The following is a 13,472-nucleotide window of genomic DNA, read 5'->3' as shown; positions in this document are numbered from 1 at the left end:
AAACATACGCCTTCCATTGGTTTGGTCGAAGTTAAACCATCAACCGTCTATGCCGGAGCCGATCTCTTCATTGCGGCTACCCAAGCTACAAAAGTATATTATCTGCCTTACCCATGCCAGAAAGTGTATCTAAAGGGTTGGGAAGTTGTGTTCAAGGTGTTGCCACATGGTAAGCTACCAGACCCGAATGAAGACGATTACTACAACATTAACCCCATGACATACGAGGGAGTGTTCTATCAAGAGCAACCTGATGATGATGATGATGTGGTTAGAAATGATGACGCTAGACCATTGGGTGATGATGATGTGGACCCAAACGTCGACGATGCACGGAATGATGGTGAGACCATTGTCAATGAAAATGACATACTTATGCTAGAAAAGTTAAACGAAGACGCTGACGACGAGGAAGAGCCTCCACCTTCGTCGGACAACTAAGATGATATGATTGATAGTGATGATGAGACGAACCGAGAAAGAGGTTACAACAGTGATGATTCATATGGGTTCTAGCAGATGTACGTTTCAAGTATTTTTTTCTATAGTTTAGGAATATGCCTTTTTATGCATTTTTATTAATGTGTTTATTATCATGCCTTTTCCTTCATTTCATTAATTTACTAATTGCTTTTTCTCTTTTCAATGCAGGTTCGTGGAACATGGGCAAGGGGAAGGCCGACGGCGTGGGTTTCCTACGCAAGGTCGTCGGCCTGCCTAGTCGGAGTGGTCGAGCACGTAATCCTCCCCCTCGGCTACTTGACGATGACTCCTCACAGGGAGGTCGAGGGAGAGGTGCCCCTAGAGGAGGAGGGGGTGGGGGGAGAGCCTCTAGAGGACGAGGTGCTGGGAGGAGAGCCACTACAGGGGGTCGTGGCTAGAAAGAGCGCACCCTCACCGACTTAGGGGTGTTGTCTTCGAGGCCCTCCTCTAGTGAGGTACCCTCCTCTAGTGAGGTACACTCTAGGGAGGAGGAGGAGGAGGTGGTGGTGGAGGAGGAGGAGGAGGTGGAGGAGGAGGCAGGCGAGGAGGAGGAGGAGGAGGTTGGGGAGGAGGTTGGGGAGGGGGAGGCAGGCGAGGAGGAGGGTGGTGGCAGGGATGATGGTGGTGACGGGAAGGGGGTTGACAAGAAGGGGTGGCTGCGTGGTAACGCAAAGCTACCAAAGCAGGTTCCGGCTACTGAGGAGCAGAAGTGGCTCATTGAGCCCACGGGAAAAGAGTAAGTGGTTCATTATTTTGCTTGTCACATGCTTATTCCGGTTGTTATTTATTTTGCTTGTCACATGCTAATAGTTCATTATTTTGCAGCAACTGGATATATTCTAAAGGGGTCCGTATTCCCAACGGCCTCATCACCGTCTTGCTGAAGTTATACTGGCCGGGGTTGTACTGTCCGGATCCAGTCAGGCAGCCGACTCGTCGGGTTTTGGCCACGAGCTGGGACCACTGGGAAGCGGCCCTCCACGCGGACCATGAGACCCATGCCAAGGCCGTGATCACTACTTTCTGGGTGAGTTCTCTTCAGAAGAACAAGTTCATTCTAGTTTCATGAAAATGATTTAACTCATGGCTTCTTCCATTCTTGTTTCATGCATGATTGTAGAAATTCTATCGAGGTCTTCGGAGCACAGGGCTAGAGCGGACCAGATCGTGCTGCGCCAATGCAAGAAGAAGGCCCGCCAGATGCAGTACGAGGTGCGCTATGTGGCCATCTCCACATACTACCATGACTATCTTGGTGTGAAGATGACCAAGGAAGAAGCGCGGAGGATGGGCATTACCTTGGAGAGGCCCGAGTTCTTGGCGGTAAGTATAAAAGATTTTTCATTATGCTTTCATATATTATGCTTTCATTACTTTGTGGTACATTATGCTTTATGCTTCCATAACACCAATTTGGACACACCTACATGCCATTATGCTTTTATTATGTAGGTGTGTCCAAATTGGTGTTATGGAAAAGACGAGTCCTGGGCGGCATTGGTGGATCTTTGGTGTGATGAGGCTGGAGCCTGGGCGGCTATGAGAACCAAAAATAAGGCTAACCGAGGGACGGAGGGAGTACATGCTCAGGGAAACCGAAACCACTATCTCCACAAGGCAGTTAATGTATGACTAACCCCATTAAACATTCTTCTTCTTCTATTTACCATCACTTTCTTATGTATGACTAACCTCTGTTTGGTGGTGCAGGAGGAGAAACTGAAGCGGCCGCTCTCACACATGCAGGCGTGGGAGATCGCCCATACGCGGAAGGACCCCAAGCCTGGCGAGCCCAAGTACTACGGCAAGAAGACCGCAGGGAGGAAGAAGGCCTACTCCGAAGCGTATCTGAAGTTACATCCTGACACACCTGACCCCATTGCGGTGCCTCTGGACAACATGGCGGTGGTGAGGATGGGGCCCAAGGAGCACGGTCGGGAGGCGGTTCTCGATGCTGTGATCACTCCTAGTATCTCCTACACACAGCTTCGTCGGATCGACCCGAGCCTGAGCCAGCGCACGAGCCAGCCAGTGACCAGTACACAGTCCCTCTTTCAGGAGCAACAATCTGTAAGTATTTTCCCTCTTATCTTCATTGCTCACTTCATTTTCCACATTTAGTAGTTTTATGAGTTCCATCATGTCATACCGTAGGCCTACCTGGAGTACACACGCCAGGAGACCATGGCGTGGCATCAGAGGCTTTATGAACACCAAGTGCAGAGGGATAGCCAGATGCAACAGGCTTTTCAGGATATGGCAGCCGGCAGGTGTCCTCAGTTCCCTCCAGCACAATGCCCTCCAGCACAACCAGTGATGATGAGCTTTGAGGAGTTTGTGGCACAGAACGCTGGCCCCTCGCCGGTTAGTTCATCCCCAATCTATTCACCCAAAGCATGTCATGCCTTTCAACACAGTCATATATCCCGTGCATATGTCTTTTCAACATCCAGGGAACAGGTGGATCTACCATTGGCGGTGGTCTTCGCAGCACTCCGGAGACACGGAGCCCGACCACTCCAATCCACGGAGGCGGAGGCGGAGGTGGAGACGGTCTTGGCGGTAGCGCTACCGCTAGCAGTGACGACCTGGGCTTCGGCGGTCTTGGCGGTGACGACCTCCGTGGTGCTCGACGTCCTGGCGCTTAAGCCTTTGGGTCACATTGTGGCGGTCTTGGTGGTGATGATACTTATATGCTTGTGATGTTTCTTATTGTTGTTTGTGAGATTCTTATATGCTTGGTGGTGATGATACTTATATGTTTATGCTTTGCGATGCTTCTTATGATGTGTGATGATGAATTTGTTGTGTGATGCTGCTGGGCCAGCTGTTATGTGATGCATATATTTGTTGTGTGATGCTGTATATATTCAAATGAATTGAGCTGAAACAAAACAGAAAAAAGAAAAAAAAACAGATAGAAACTATGCCGACGGCTAGGCCGTCGGCATAGAGCTGCCGTGAGCTCCCAGTGGCTGCCACGTGGCAGGTCCATGCCGACGGCTAAGCCGTCGGCATAGTTTCAAACTAAGCCGACGGCTAGGCCGTCGGCATAGGCCTGCTCCAGGAGCTCCCAGTGGCTGCCACGTGGCAGGTCTATGCCGACGGTCTAGCCGTCAGCATAGTTTCAAACTAAGCCGACGGCTAGGCCGTCGGCATAGGCCTGCTCCAGGAGCCCCCAGTGGCTGCCACGTGGCAGGTCTATGCCGACGGTCTAGCCGTCGACATAGTTTCAAACTAAGCCAACAGCTAGGCCGTCGGCATAGACCCGCCCCAGGGGTGACGCCTACTCGCCACGTGGCACGTCTATGCCGACGGCCTAGCCGTCGACTTAGTTTGAAACTATTTACCGCTGAAGTTAAAAATAAATAGATAAAAATAAAGCTACTGTGTTAACATTGTAGTTTCTTTGGAATATTTTTTTATACATTTTTTCATTCCACCACCACTCTGAATATTTTGATCTACTGAATAATATGTCTTTCAGTCCCAAACTTTATGTCTCAGTTTTTAAAAGCCGACCAAAGTTTGGGTGCTGGCTTTTGGCGGGCAACCTCCATGGAGGTGGAGTTGAAAAATTAGGTAATGACATTTTGGAGTTTCAAAAAATTCTGAAGAAAATTCTACACATTTATATGGATGTATTCAACATGTGTATACAATCTGACAATGAAATACATTGTGGTGAGAGCTACACGAAAAAGAGAAAAATCCTGCATTTCTAATAGTGAATAGTGTTTGTACTGTTCGTCAGTATGAAAAATCAAGAGTTTTCTTTTTTGTGTAGCTCTCAGCATAATGTATTTCATCTTCAAATTTTACATAGTTGTAGAATACATCCAAGTCAACATCTACGAGTTTATTTCAGAATTTTTGAAACATTAAAATATGTTTTGGATTTTTTTTGAAAAAAGACCTCCATGGAGGTCGCGCGCCATTGACATTTAGCGGCTAAAGTTTGTGCTATATCATAGCAGCAGCATTATGACATTTGGTGAACATGGATGGAAATCAAGGTTTATTACTAATTGCTAAGTGCATTATTCTTTATTGTCCTTGGTTCAGGTTATCTTGTGACCTACTAACTTAGGTATTGTTTATTGTCTTCTATTATAGTTTTGCTTAATATTTTCATATCTTTTTTACACACACTTTATATATTAACAGATGTAAATATTCCATATGGTAATACTACACGTGTTCGGTCGCAATTTTTCAGTATGAATGGATATAGCTAATCAGTGTGCTATTAATAGCAGTAGCATTATCAAAGTTGTCAGCACAGACGAAAAGTAAGGTTTAAAACTTATTTTTTATATTTGCAACCTACTAATTTAGGTATTTTCATTGTCCTATATTATTTGAAACCTTTGAATTTGCTAACTATAACAGTTGCCGCAGTGGAACAACATGAAGAAGACATGCATAAAAAGGTGATTGATTGAATGATTAGGTGGCCACATGGTATGTAATTTATTTTGTCTTTCTTCTCACTCTTTTGCTTATTTTTCTTAGTATCATTCAGGTTTACAAGAACTAACTGGATGATTCATTTGATTTTGTCTACTATTGGGATAGGGATGTGTGATATCTTTTCTCCCGTTGAATGGACCGGCATGTTTTCTAGTTTCTACTCCCTCCGTTTCTTTTTAGTTCTCATATAAGGTTTGGTCAAAGTCAAACTTTATAGAGTTTGACTAATTTTATATTAAAAAATATAAACATTCACAATATGAAATCAGTATTATCAGATGCACCATGAAACGTATGTTCATACTATATAGTTTTAGTATTGTAGATGTTCATATTTTTTTAATATAAATTTGGTCAAACTTTGTACAGTTTAACTTTGACCAAATCTTATATGCGGAGTAAAAAAACGGAGGGAGTACTAAAAGAAGAAGAAATGTTGCGCAAGGGTCACTTGGCTAGTCAAGTAAAAAATAGAGGGAGTACGAATGTTGTGGAATAATTAAGAGATACATCATGCATAGAGCAGGTACAGGTACAATACAACAATTATTAGGAATATTTCTTTACCCAGGATCCCAGGTAAGAGCTAGGATTGCAGTGGAAAGGTGGCGTCAAGGAGCTAGCACGTTGCTGATCAACTCCTCGAAGTTGCGGTGAGACGAGCCGCCGGGCTTAGCAGCCTTGACCGCTTTTTCCCTCCACTCTTGCGTCTTCTTCTTCATCACCTGCCCCTTGTCCCCCTCCATGACCTCTGTAATAAGGTCCGCGACGGCGTCACTTTGGACGTTGCTGTCTATCTCCATGCCGACTCCCCATTCGTTGCACTGGTACCGGCAGTTGGTCTGCTGGTCCGCGAAAAACGGCCAGCTGATGACCGGCACGCCGCCGCACATGCTCTCCATCGTTGAGTTCCAATCGCTGTGCGTGAGGAACGCGCCCACAGCCGGGTGGTTCAACACCTGCTGCTGCGGGCACCAGGAGGCCACAAGCCCACGCTCCGCCGTCTCGGCCGAGAACTCCGGAGGGAGCACCGCGGTGTCGCCCTTGACGAGGTCGGGACGGATGATCCAGAGGAAATGCCTGCCGCTCTTGGCCAGCCCCCAGGCGAACTCCACTAACTGCTCGTTGTTCATGACGGTGATGCTGCCAAAGTTCACGTACACGACGGAGCCACGCGCCTTGCCATGGAGCCACGGCAAGCACTCCTCCTGCTGCTTCCAGAGGCTCATGCTGATGTTAGAGCTCGGCGCCAGCAGCGGGAGCGGACCAATGGTGTAGACCTTGGGCATGCCAAGCGCCTCCGTGGCGGCCACCGCCTCCCCCTCGAGGTCACCGAAGGTATTGACGATCATTGCGGAAGCGCTGACAGAGCGCTCGGTGATCCTGAGCGCGAAATGCAACATGAAGTCGTACGGCACTACTGGAACAGGGTGCTACCCCGACGGCCAAAACAATGCCGACGACCACCGTCGGGTTCCTCGGAGATATGCCGACAGCCTGGTCCTGGCCGTCGGCGTATCCAGGCCGTCGGGTTAGACGGAGCTAAGCCGACGGCACCCTAGAACGGCCGTCGGCCTATCTGCAAGTACGCCGACAGCTGCCGTCGGCTTACAAGGGCCATCGGCATAGTCGTGGGCCCGGCGACCCCGCTGTTGACGGGCGGCTAACGTCGTCAGAGCTATGCCGACGGCCGAGGCGGGGGTCCGTCGGCATAGGTCCGCACGCCACGTCACTGATCCGGGCCGCACCGTCCAAAACATGTTCCTCAGGCGCGGGGCCGGGCTGCGTATGAAGGTGGGAAAGTCCCTGAACCTCATGTTCCTCAGGCCCGGCACGTCTTCCACCGGCGTGTCAAGGTACTCATCAGTCAGCTGTTTGACGTCTTTGATCGGTGCGAGGCCACGTTCGAAGAGGAGGCGGTAGTGGCAGTAACCGACGAAGCTGATGGCACTAGACGTCCATAGCTGGACATAGGGGAGGCCGAGCTCCTTGGCCGCTTCCATGGAGAAATCCATCAGCGCGTCGGCGACGACGCAGGTCACAGGCGGGTGGCCTGTGGCGGGGCCGTTGAGCTCCGCGAGGAGGCGGCGGAAGGGCCCGAGGCAGGTCTCCTCGGTGGACTTGCATAGCGAGGGAACGTCCTGCGTGACGTCGTCGTCGGATGATGGCAAGCCATCCGGGATGGTGGCAAAGCGGAACCCCGGAACACCGGCCACCGCGGCCGCGCCCCGCGCCCGGACGAGGCGGGCGTGGTTGTACTCGGTGTTGACGAAGGTGACGTCGAAGCCGCGGGCGTGGAGCATCGTGGCCACGTCGAGCATCGGGATGACGTGCCCCTGCGCCGGCGCCGGCAGGCACACAGCGTGCGCTTTCTTGCCCGGTGCTGAAGAAGAACCCATTTCCCCCAAGCTAGCTTTCCCAGACGAGATGACAAGGGCTTTTGGCTTTCAGCTAGCTAGCTATACTCTGGTCTGGTGTTGGATCTTGTCTCTGTTGAGGACATGCATTGCTTTGCATTGGCTGCATATATTTATAGGCAGCACGCACGTTGGATAGCAAATGGTCTGAACCGAAGACGTACGTTTTTGAAAGTTTGAATTGGCATCGTGGTATGAAGGACGCAAGTGATTACGTCCACGGGTATATATATTTTGTGAGTATGTCTAGGGCACATCTAGATGTGCTCTAGTTATTGCACATCTAATTGAGTAAATCAAGCATAAAGAGAAAAAGAAAAAAGAAAAAAAATATTCACACGAATCTTAATGTAAGATCAATGACATATGACTTAAATGTGCAATACTTATGGCACATCTAGATATGCTTTAGCAAAACTGATATTTTGTTTACTGTGGCATCTCCTTCCAGGATGGAAGCTTTCAGTGGAACCTCCACATAAACATGTCTGGTGAGTCTCTTACTTGGCCAAAAGCCTAAAGTGGTAGCTAGTAAATGTGAGCAAACGCGTAAGGGTATCCATGCATGTTACTGATAAACATGGCTGATGAGCTTTATGAAGTACTCCGTCGGTTTTCTAAAGTCTTTTACAGATCTTAATATAAACTACATACATATATATATAGACGTATTTTAGGGAATAGATTCACTTATTTTGCTCTGTATGTCGCCCATATTAGAGCATCTCCAACAGGCGCCCAACGCGCCGCGCGGTAAAAACGGATTTGGTGCGGCGCGCAGCGTTTGCTCCAGCAGCCGCGTTGAAAAGCCGCGCGCGCGCGCAGCTCCAGCAGGCGCGGTAAAACGCAGCGCGCGCTCATTCTACAATATTTTTTAAATTAAAATTACATAGATAAAAAAATTATACAAAGATATTTTACATCGGTGCAACTACTACGGCATAGATAGATAGATAGTTCGACATACATAGATAGATAGATACTACTACGGCATAGATAGATAGATAGAAACTACTACGGCATACATAGATAGAAAACTACTCCAAATCGCTACCATCACCATCATCATTCTCGTCGGTGTCGTCCGAGGTTGAGAGCCATATGTCGTCCCAACGTTCATCGTTCGAGGTGAAGAACGACCTCCCACCTGCGGAGACGTGCTCGTTCGCCGCTGCCTTCCGCTGAAGCCAGTCCGCCCGCTCCGAGCGGCGCCTTGCCGTCCTCTCCGCCCAGTAGGCACGCTCGGTGTCGACATCCTCTGGGTGGCGACGGCGCCACTCCACCATGGCTCGCTCGTCCTCCTCGGCGACGAGGAGATGGCGCTGCCGCCGAGAGTGGTCGGCACGGTCCATGTCCGTGATGAGACGCGGCGGAGGGGCGACGCGATGCGCCTCCTCGCGCGTGAAGACGTCCCGGAAATTCATCTGCAACCGGGGCCTCTCCAAGCGCCACGCCGCCGCGTCGTACGCGAGGGCCGCCTCGCGCGTGCTCCGGAACGTCCCGAGGCCGAGCCGGACGTCGCCGGCCCGTATCTCGGCGGAGTACCAGCCGTTGGGGCGCTCGCGGATGCCGCGAAAGCCCGAAGCACCCCGGCGGCGCGGCGGTATGGTGGCGCGGTGGTGGCGCAGAAAGCGGCGAAGCGGCGAGGTTGCGAGGAGGAGGGCGCGTGGCTGTTCTGTGCGCGTGGCGAAGTGCGGGACTTTATAGGTGCGCGTGAAGCGGCGCGCCAAATCTACCGCGTCGCGTGCCGCTTTCTTCCGCGCGCGTGCAAACGCTTCCCGCGCGCGGTAACTTCCCGCCACCGCTGGAGCGCGCGGAACCAACCGGCGCGCGCGAAAAACTTCTTTTACCGCGCGGGCGCTCGTTTTGTCGCGCCTATTGGAGATGCTCTTAGAACTCTAAAAAGACTTATATTAAAAAATGGAGGGAGTAAAATAAATATATCCATGCATGTATGTTTTTTTTTGTCATTAGTTTAATATATTTCCTAATCCTCACATACATAGTATAGTGAATACTATAAGCTCAATACGATCGTCATTCTTTTCATAGAATAACCTTTCAAGCCTTCCCTGATGGATCTCTATCCTCCTTTGAAATCAATAGAAATCTACTCACCATTCCTGATTATGTCTTGCGTTAATCTGTTTTTGGGAATAATACTTTTATTTACTTTTGACTAAATCAAAAACGGAGAATTGCAGAGGTTGGTGTTACACAAAACACAGTTCTTCATTTTTTTTCATAGAGAACATCTACTTCCCAGCCACCTTGTTGCACTCCACCCTAATCTTAATGTTTGACATTTTTATTGCATACCCGACTATGTGGCCCATTGTCTGTATTTACGTGGCAAAGGTCTACACTGTTAAGCAACGCATCCTTTGGATTCAGTTAGTGCTGCCTATTATGATCATTATAGCTTAGTGCTAGAATGTGGAAGGTCTAGAGACCTTTCTCTTAATTATCCACATCGCTTGAGCTGTAACTGAACCTATACTTGATGTATATAAACTGAGCAATACTAGTGTAAGCCATCACGGCATTTCCATCTAGCTGACTTGGTATACAGAGCAAAAAGATCCTATCCCCATGGCCGGCACCGCCGCTGCCGGCTCCAGCTCTTCAGCTCCGATCTCTGTCACGTCACTCGTCAACCTCATCACGATCCGTCTCACGCGGGATAACTTCCTGCTATGGAAGACCCAGGCCGTTCCTGCCCTTGCCGCAAACGGCATGTACGACTATGTCGCCGGCACCGTGGAAGCACCACCGCACACCATCATGCAAGGAACCCGTGAGGCAACCGTCGAGGTGGCCAACCCGGAGTTCCTTCACTGGTACCAGCAAGACCAGCTCGTGATGATTGCTCTCCTAGGATCCATGACTGAGGATATTCTTGGTCAGATGACACAGTTGACGACCTCTGCTGCAGTTTGGACTGCTCTCCATGACATGTTTGCTTCACAAAATCGAGCTCGTGTTATGCAACTAAGGTACCGGCTCTCTAATCTGAAGAAGAACGACCTCTCTGCATCGGAATACTATCGCAAGATGAAGGGGTTCGCTGATGCCATGGCCTCCATCGGCAAGCCCCTATCTGATGACGAGGTGCTTGGGTACATGCTCGCTGGGCTGGGCTCCGAGTTCGAGCCTCTTGTTGCGTCGATCACGGCACGTGATGACCCCGTGAGCCTCAGCAGCTTTTATGCATTTCTTCTCAGCGCTGAAATTCGTCTTGAGCAGCAGAACTCAACTGGAGAGATCCATCCCTCTGCCAACGCTGCAGCACGTGGCAGCGGTGCACATGGCGGGCAAGGCGGACAAGCTCGTGGTCGTGGCGGGCGTGGTCGCGGCAATGGGCGCTCCAACCTGAAGTGTCAGGTGTGTGGCAAGTTCGGCCATGACGCGCTTCACTGTCGCAATCTCTTCAACCACGCGTACCAGCCGGAGGAGCACCGCGAGCGCTCCGGCAACATCGCCAACACCGGCTCCTACTCCGCGGACATGGACTGGTACGCGGACACTGGTGCCACCGACCACCCGACGAACGATCTCGACCGCCTAACCGTCCATGAGCGCTACGGTGGCAAGGACAAGGTGCACGTCGCCAATGGGGCAGGTTTGTCTATCTCACATGTTGGTCACTCCACTATTTCCGGATCGTTCAAACCTCTTTATCTTCGCAACATTTTGCATGTTCCTCGTGTAAACAAACACTTGCTATCCGTGCACAAGTTAGTCTCTGACAATGATGCTTTCGCTGAATTTCATCCTCACTTGTTTTATCTAAAGGACCGAGCAACAAGGAAGGTTCTTCTTCGCGGTAGATGTCATGAAGGTCTTTATCCGGTGCCAAGCTTCAAGTCCTCACCTATCGTGTCTGGTCATCGCGCCTTCTCCGGTGTCAAGCTCTCCTCGGATCTTTGGCATCGAAGATTAGGCCACCCATCCAAAAGTGTCGTTGAGTCAGTTCTTAGGTCAAATAAATTTGCTTGTGCACCTTCGATCGAGTCTAATAATGTTTGTGATGCTTGCCAACAAGCTAAGGTCCATCAATTACCTTTTCGAGATTCGAGTCATGTTACTCATGCTCCGCTTGAAATTATTCATTCTGATGTTTGGGGACCTGCTATTACCTCTGTTGGAGGCTTCAAATATTATGTGAGTTTTTTGGATGACTTTAGTCGTTTCACATGGATTTATCTTCTCAAAAGAAAATCCGATGTCGAGCAAGCATTTTACACCTTCCAAAAACATGTTGAGCGCTTACTTAATACTAAAATCAAAACTGTCCAGTCTGATTGGGGTGGGGAGTACCATCGCCTATCTAGATATTTTCAGCGGGAAGGCATTACTCATCGTGTATCCTGCCCACACACCTCACAACAAAATGGCATCGCTGAATGCAGGCATCGCCATATCGTTGAAACCGGCATCGCACTCCTCGCTCATTCCTCTCCCCCAATCCGTTTTTGGGACGAAGCCTTCATTACCGCTTGCTATTTAATTAATCGCATGCCAACTCGTGTTCTTCAAAACACCGCGCCACTCACGTGTCTTCTTAACGAGAAACCAGATTATACTTTTCTCCGTGTCTTTGGATATGCATGCTGGCAGAACCTCCGCCCATACAATAATCGTAAACTCGATTTTCGTTCCCGACAGTGCGTATTCTTGGGCTATAGCTCTATGCACAAAGGCTACAAGTGCCTTGATCGATCAACTGGCCGTATTTATATTTCCCGCGACGTTGTTTTTAATGAAGAATTTTTTCCTTTTGCAGCCGCATCTTCCACTACTCCCACCACCACACCCATTCTTCCTACACCTCCTTTAGTTTTTCCTGTAGCCGAGCCGGCCGTAGTGGATGATCGCATGCAGAGATATGATTTAACATTGCTTTCTAACGCGTTGTCAAGTCCTTCTGATGTGCATGCAGGTTCCAGCGACTCGACGTCCTCTGGCTCTATGTCGCCATGCACGCCGCATCGTCGCCATGCAGACGGGCCAGTTCCGACGTTCCCCGTCCTTCCGAGCGGGTCGCAGACTCCAGCCTCGTCTACAGCCGAGTCTTGCACCTCGCCTGGCCCAGACACGAGCTCTCCTGGCGCGGCGTTCCTAGCGTCTCCGACTTCGCCGAGCGAACAGGAGCCTCCTGCTGCTCCAACTCTGGAGCAGCGTCCGCCAGCTGCTCCTGCCACAGGCACTTCACATCCAATGATAACGCGTCTCCGAAATAACGTCGTGAAGACGCTGGTACCCACGGATGGCACCGTGCGCTATGATCCTCGGCGTCGGGCCTTTCATGCTGAGCCACGCACGTACCGCGACGCACTCCAGGATGAACAATGGCGCCCCGCCATGGAGGCCGAGTTCTCCGCTCTTCAGCAGAACAAGGCATGGACTTTAGTTCCACGGCCGCCTGGAAAAAATGTTATTGGATGCAAATGGATTTTCAAGGTGAAGCACAAGTCTGATGGTTCTCTCGACAAGTTCAAAGCTTGTCTAGTCGCACGCGGCTTCACACAGTAGTACGGAATTGACTACTCCGACACCTTCTCACCTGTGGTTAAGCCTGCAACCGTGTGACTCGTGCTCTCTCTTGCAGTTTCCCATGGATGGCAGCTTCGTCAGGTTGACATTAGCAATGCATTCCTGCATGGTATTCTCACTGAAGAAGCTTATATGCAGCAGCCACCCGGCTTCCAGGATCCCTCGCGTCCAGATTATGTGTGCAAGTTGCATAAAGCTTTATATGGCCTGAAACAGTCCCCTCGTGCCTGGTACGCCTGACTGAGTGAACGTCTTCAGCAGCTGGGTTTCTATCCTTCAGCAGCTGACACATCTTTGTTCATTTTTGCACGCGGTGGTGTCACCATATACATGCTGGTTTATGTTGATGATATAGTCATTGTGAGTTCTTCATCATCGGCCATGACACGACTTCTTCAGCACCTCTCCGTCACATTTCCTGTGAAAGATCTTGGCTCTCTTAATTATTTTTTGGGCATTGAGGTGCTTCGCAATTCCGGGGGAATCACTCTTAATCAGAAGAAGTATGCTCTTGATCTTTTACAGCGTACAGACATGGCAAAT

The 13,472-nt window shown here is 49.9% G+C and overlaps 3 protein-coding genes and 1 pseudogene across 3 annotated transcripts; 2 read left to right on the top strand and 2 right to left on the bottom strand.

Annotated features, from left to right (window-relative positions):
- Positions 1-1,683: 1,683 nt before the first annotated feature.
- On the top strand, positions 1,684-3,284 carry LOC125519638 (uncharacterized). Its single transcript, XM_087525109.1, has 5 exons — positions 1,684-1,806; positions 1,936-2,109; positions 2,230-2,553; positions 2,638-2,847; positions 2,937-3,284. The coding sequence occupies exons 1-5, from the start codon at positions 1,684-1,686 to the stop codon at positions 3,129-3,131; spliced, it is 1,026 nt and encodes a 341-aa protein (XP_087381235.1). The 3' UTR covers positions 3,132-3,284.
- A 2,283-nt stretch (positions 3,285-5,567) lies between these two features.
- Positions 5,568-7,355, bottom strand: LOC125529636 (7-deoxyloganetin glucosyltransferase pseudogene; annotated as a pseudogene).
- A 1,055-nt stretch (positions 7,356-8,410) lies between these two features.
- On the bottom strand, positions 8,411-9,967 carry LOC147973831 (uncharacterized). The gene is made up of 2 exons (XM_087524806.1): positions 9,935-9,967; positions 8,411-9,271 (listed from the first exon to the last, which is right to left on the bottom strand). The coding sequence occupies exons 1-2, from the start codon at positions 9,965-9,967 to the stop codon at positions 8,411-8,413; spliced, it is 894 nt and encodes a 297-aa protein (XP_087380932.1).
- LOC147973830 (uncharacterized) lies at positions 9,966-13,169 on the top strand. The gene is made up of 3 exons (XM_087524805.1): positions 9,966-10,995; positions 12,316-12,855; positions 12,985-13,169. Exons 1-3 carry the CDS (start codon positions 9,966-9,968, stop codon positions 13,167-13,169), a joined length of 1,755 nt encoding a protein of 584 aa, XP_087380931.1.
- The last annotated feature ends 303 nt before the right edge of the window (positions 13,170-13,472 follow it).

This window comes from Triticum urartu, chromosome 5A (genome assembly GCF_056163025.1).
Source record: "Triticum urartu cultivar PI428250 chromosome 5A, HENAU_Tu73, whole genome shotgun sequence".
Classification (NCBI taxonomy): Eukaryota; Viridiplantae; Streptophyta; class Magnoliopsida; order Poales; family Poaceae; genus Triticum; species Triticum urartu.
Note: the sequence above shows the minus strand (reverse complement) of the source record. Positions and strands in the feature narration are given on the sequence as shown.

Coding starts and splice junctions, on each gene's coding strand:
- LOC125519638 (XM_087525109.1), top strand. CDS start 1,684: ATGCAGTACGAGGTGCGCTATGTGGCCATCTCCACATACTACCATGAC. Junction 1,807..1,935: donor AGAGGCCCGAGTTCTTGGCG/GTAAGTATAAAA, acceptor TTTATTATGTAG/GTGTGTCCAAATTGGTGTTA. Junction 2,554..2,637: donor TCTTTCAGGAGCAACAATCT/GTAAGTATTTTC, acceptor GTCATACCGTAG/GCCTACCTGGAGTACACACG.
- LOC147973831 (XM_087524806.1), bottom strand. CDS start 9,967: ATGGGGATAGGATCTTTTTGCTCTGTATACCAA. Junction 9,272..9,934: donor CTTTTTGCTCTGTATACCAA/GTCAGCTAGATG, acceptor AAGTCTTTTTAG/AGTTCTAAGAGCATCTCCAA.
- LOC147973830 (XM_087524805.1), top strand. CDS start 9,966: ATGGCCGGCACCGCCGCTGCCGGCTCCAGCTCTTCAGCTCCGATCTCT. Junction 10,996..12,315: donor GCACGTCGCCAATGGGGCAG/GTTTGTCTATCT, acceptor ATGTGCATGCAG/GTTCCAGCGACTCGACGTCC. Junction 12,856..12,984: donor GGTGAAGCACAAGTCTGATG/GTTCTCTCGACA, acceptor TCTCTCTTGCAG/TTTCCCATGGATGGCAGCTT.